General features: G+C 55.3%; 4 protein-coding genes across 4 annotated transcripts in view; 2 read left to right on the top strand and 2 right to left on the bottom strand.

Moving 5' to 3' along the window:
- Positions 1-270, bottom strand: part of SODALDRAFT_355209 (hypothetical protein) — a gene marked incomplete at both ends in the record, with an annotated part of 1,815 nt that extends 1,545 nt beyond the window's left edge. The window contains 2 exons of the mRNA XM_028613795.1: positions 60-113; positions 189-270. Of these exons, the coding sequence (XP_028470824.1) occupies positions 60-113; positions 189-270 (136 nt within the window). The remainder of the gene's footprint in view (positions 1-59; positions 114-188) is intronic.
- SODALDRAFT_327191 (hypothetical protein) lies at positions 10-959 on the top strand. Its single transcript, XM_028610363.1, has one exon. It carries the CDS (start codon positions 325-327, stop codon positions 637-639), a length of 315 nt encoding a protein of 104 aa, XP_028470823.1. The 5' UTR covers positions 10-324; the 3' UTR covers positions 640-959.
- Positions 853-1,969, bottom strand: SODALDRAFT_355207 (hypothetical protein; the record flags this gene model as incomplete). Its single annotated transcript, XM_028613794.1, has 6 exons — positions 853-972; positions 1,157-1,186; positions 1,242-1,304; positions 1,431-1,612; positions 1,771-1,896; positions 1,927-1,969. The coding sequence occupies 6 exons, from the start codon at positions 1,967-1,969 to the stop codon at positions 853-855; spliced, it is 564 nt and encodes a 187-aa protein (XP_028470822.1).
- A 300-nt stretch (positions 1,970-2,269) lies between these two features.
- Positions 2,270-2,827, top strand: part of SODALDRAFT_342219 (hypothetical protein) — a 2,216-nt gene continuing 1,658 nt past the window's right edge. The window contains exons 1-2 of the mRNA XM_028613079.1: positions 2,270-2,585; positions 2,672-2,773. Coding sequence (XP_028470821.1) covers positions 2,476-2,585; positions 2,672-2,773 — 212 coding nt within the window. The 5' untranslated portion in view covers positions 2,270-2,475. The remainder of the gene's footprint in view (positions 2,586-2,671; positions 2,774-2,827) is intronic.

Below are 2,827 nucleotides of genomic sequence, written 5' to 3'. Positions count from 1 at the left end.
TTTTTTGGTCTCATTTTCCTTTTTCCTTTCTTTGTTGTACCTCTTCCCCCTCCCCCAACTGTCGTTTACTCGGACTTTGGTCGAGCGCATATCCAGGCCCTCACCGCTCTGCGCTCACAAGATGTCGAGCTGGAATAGAGAACAAAAAGATGTGTGAGCGACCACGCCAGTCTCGAAATGTCACTCACTCTCCGAGGCCAGGCACAGGCAACGGCAACGCATCCATGCCTTGGCCCATGGAGGAAAATAGGAGGCATCTGAGGGTCTCATTGGATTCGCAACGCGGCATAATAATCCGGGGTAAACCACCGTGAGAACCTGGCCATGAGGTGGGAACTGGGAACTGGGAACTGGAAACTGGGAACTGGAACTGGGAACTTGGAAGAGCTCCGGAAGGCGTGCGGGTTTCGGGCGTGGATTGCCGCGTCCATTGCCGCCGAGGAACCGACGGTCAGTGCCGTGATGCGGGGCGATTACGGATTACGGCACGAATGCGACGTTCACGACACACTTCTCGTCGATGGGACGTGGCTTGTCAGTCCTCCGGGCCGAGTGGCTCAGTTAGTAGTAATGGTGGTAGACCAGTTCCTGCTTCAGCACGGCGCTGGACCTCGACATGATGCAGTCGCGGTACGGTGACTGGGCTGGGGACTGGAAGCGGGGGGTCAAATTCAAACCCATCTCCCTCTCCTCACCAAAGCTGCAGGCTGCAGAGGGGAACGGGCCGTCGAGGTCCGAGGCCGAACTATGCTGAATATGAGCATCCGGAACGTGCTGAGCGCGCTCGAAAGAAATCAGAAAAAAAAAATCGAGTGTGTGAAATTGGGGGCGACCGCTGCCACAATCACCCCTTCAAGAAGGGAAGAAGGTTTTCGAGGATGAGAGAAGTATGATGTCGACCGTCGTTTCGATGATGGTAGATGGTCGTTGGATGGAAAAATAGTCGGTCACCCATATTCCCGAGTCCTGACGCTATCACGACCAGAGAAAACCCCCCATCGAGAGTTTCCTGTGCTGCCACCGTAGCAAAGCAGTTGATTGGAGGAAAAAATGGGAAAGCCTCCATGTTCCCATCCATGGGTCGGATTCCGCGTGGGTAGGTCTATGATGGGAGACGAGACTAGGAAACCTTCTCGCTTCGTAATAAAAGTGCCACGAGGCTACCGAGCATTTGAAGTTTGAGGAACTGTATACGGTGTGCTGTCTGTGGGCTGACGCTAAGACGGGGAAATTGTGTTCACCAATGCGGAGGATTGTGCGGAGGGTCGTACGGAGTGTCCTACGGACGGTTGATCGGAGAGATTCTGTGGATGGCTTTTGGGAGACGTTAGGCCTTCTTCAGCCTTTCAGACCCTGCCGGCACATAGCCTGAATTAGCAAGTCGCATTCACCATGTATAATAGCGTTCAATTATTGTAGCTCGACTTCACCTTTACACCGGACTGATAATGGGAGAACGGGTGAGAATGGGTGAGAAAGGCGGAGGGCTTGGCCACTCCGGAGGCTAAGGTCCGACGATCCTGATCAGGATCTTGGGTCAAGCCGGGAGGTGACAACCCGCTCGCCCGTACCCATAAACCATACCTAGCAATGCTTTCGTCCAGATACGGGGCTGTTCCCAGAAAGAAAAAAACGTCGAATCGAACCTGATATACCCCCCCTTGTGATCTGTACAACGCTTCCGTCGAGGTCAAGTCGTGCCAACTTACCCCCCTACATCTCCCCCTACATCTCCCCCTACATCTCCCCCTACTTCCCCAGTAGCCTCACTTGAGCTTGCAGACCAGGACCCGGAGAAAAAGCCGGAGAGAGCGGGGTACGGATCCCAGCCGCCCCGGCTCCTCATTCGGCTGTCGCGGAGGATTATTGCCAATGAGATGCGTGCGATGCGACTAGCTGGGTAGTATTATCAAGTGTGAATGGGACCCTTTCGGAGATGGTAATCCCATTTGGGCCCTACCTTGGCCATCCTGCCCAAGTCTTCTTTCTTGATTTAGAAATGCTGGAAAAACTTGACAGTAAGCCAGAAACAGATTTTAGGCTAATTCAACCAAACCAGACGAGAGAAGGTTGTTCTCCGGCGACTAACGAGAGTCCAGAGGAACCAAACGCAGTCAACCAGATTCGCTCTAGCGGCGCCCTTGTCCAACATGGCATCACCGCTGTACCAAGGACGGGAATCGAGAAAGGGAGCCGATACAAGACCCGAGCTGCGTCTGAGCCTTGGAAAACCCACTGCCGGACTGGGGCCCCAAAGTTTGGTACGGCGAGGGGCGACGGGCGAGGGGGGGAGCGAGGGGGGCAGCGAGGGGCGGAGGCGGAGACCCGGGGAAGCTTGTGGGTGAGCAAATGAGCAATAAAATATATAAGGGGCGCAATGGACGGCCGAGAGCTGGGGACTAAGAGATCCTGGTGGTACTACCAAGGACCAACACCAAGACAACTGTCGCGTCTTCTGCACACACGGTCGTCAAGATGAAGTCCACCGGTGTCTCTGCGCTCCTTCTCCTCACCGGAGGGCTGCTGAGCAGCGTTGCCCTCGCTGCTCCCACCCTCGAGGAGAGGCAGAACTGCTCTGGTCTCTGGTACGTCACCTTTTTTTTCTTTCTCGAAATGGCGTACACTATATGTATGTCGTCGATCAATGCGAATAACTGACAAAGATCTGCAGGGGTCAGTGCGGTGGAGAAAACTGGTCGGGCCCTACGTGCTGCGCTTCTGGCAGCACCTGTGAGTTCCAGAATCCCTGGTACAGTCAGTGTCTGCCAGGCTCGTCGCCGCCTCCTCCTCCACCTCCTCCCCCTCCTCCGCCTCCGCCTCCCCCCCC

This window comes from Sodiomyces alkalinus (genome assembly GCF_003711515.1).
Source record: "Sodiomyces alkalinus F11 unplaced genomic scaffold SODALscaffold_1, whole genome shotgun sequence".
In the NCBI taxonomy this organism is placed as follows: domain Eukaryota; kingdom Fungi; phylum Ascomycota; class Sordariomycetes; order Glomerellales; family Plectosphaerellaceae; genus Sodiomyces; species Sodiomyces alkalinus.
The sequence above is the reverse complement of the archived record's forward strand: the minus strand, read 5'-3'. Positions and strand labels throughout refer to the sequence as shown.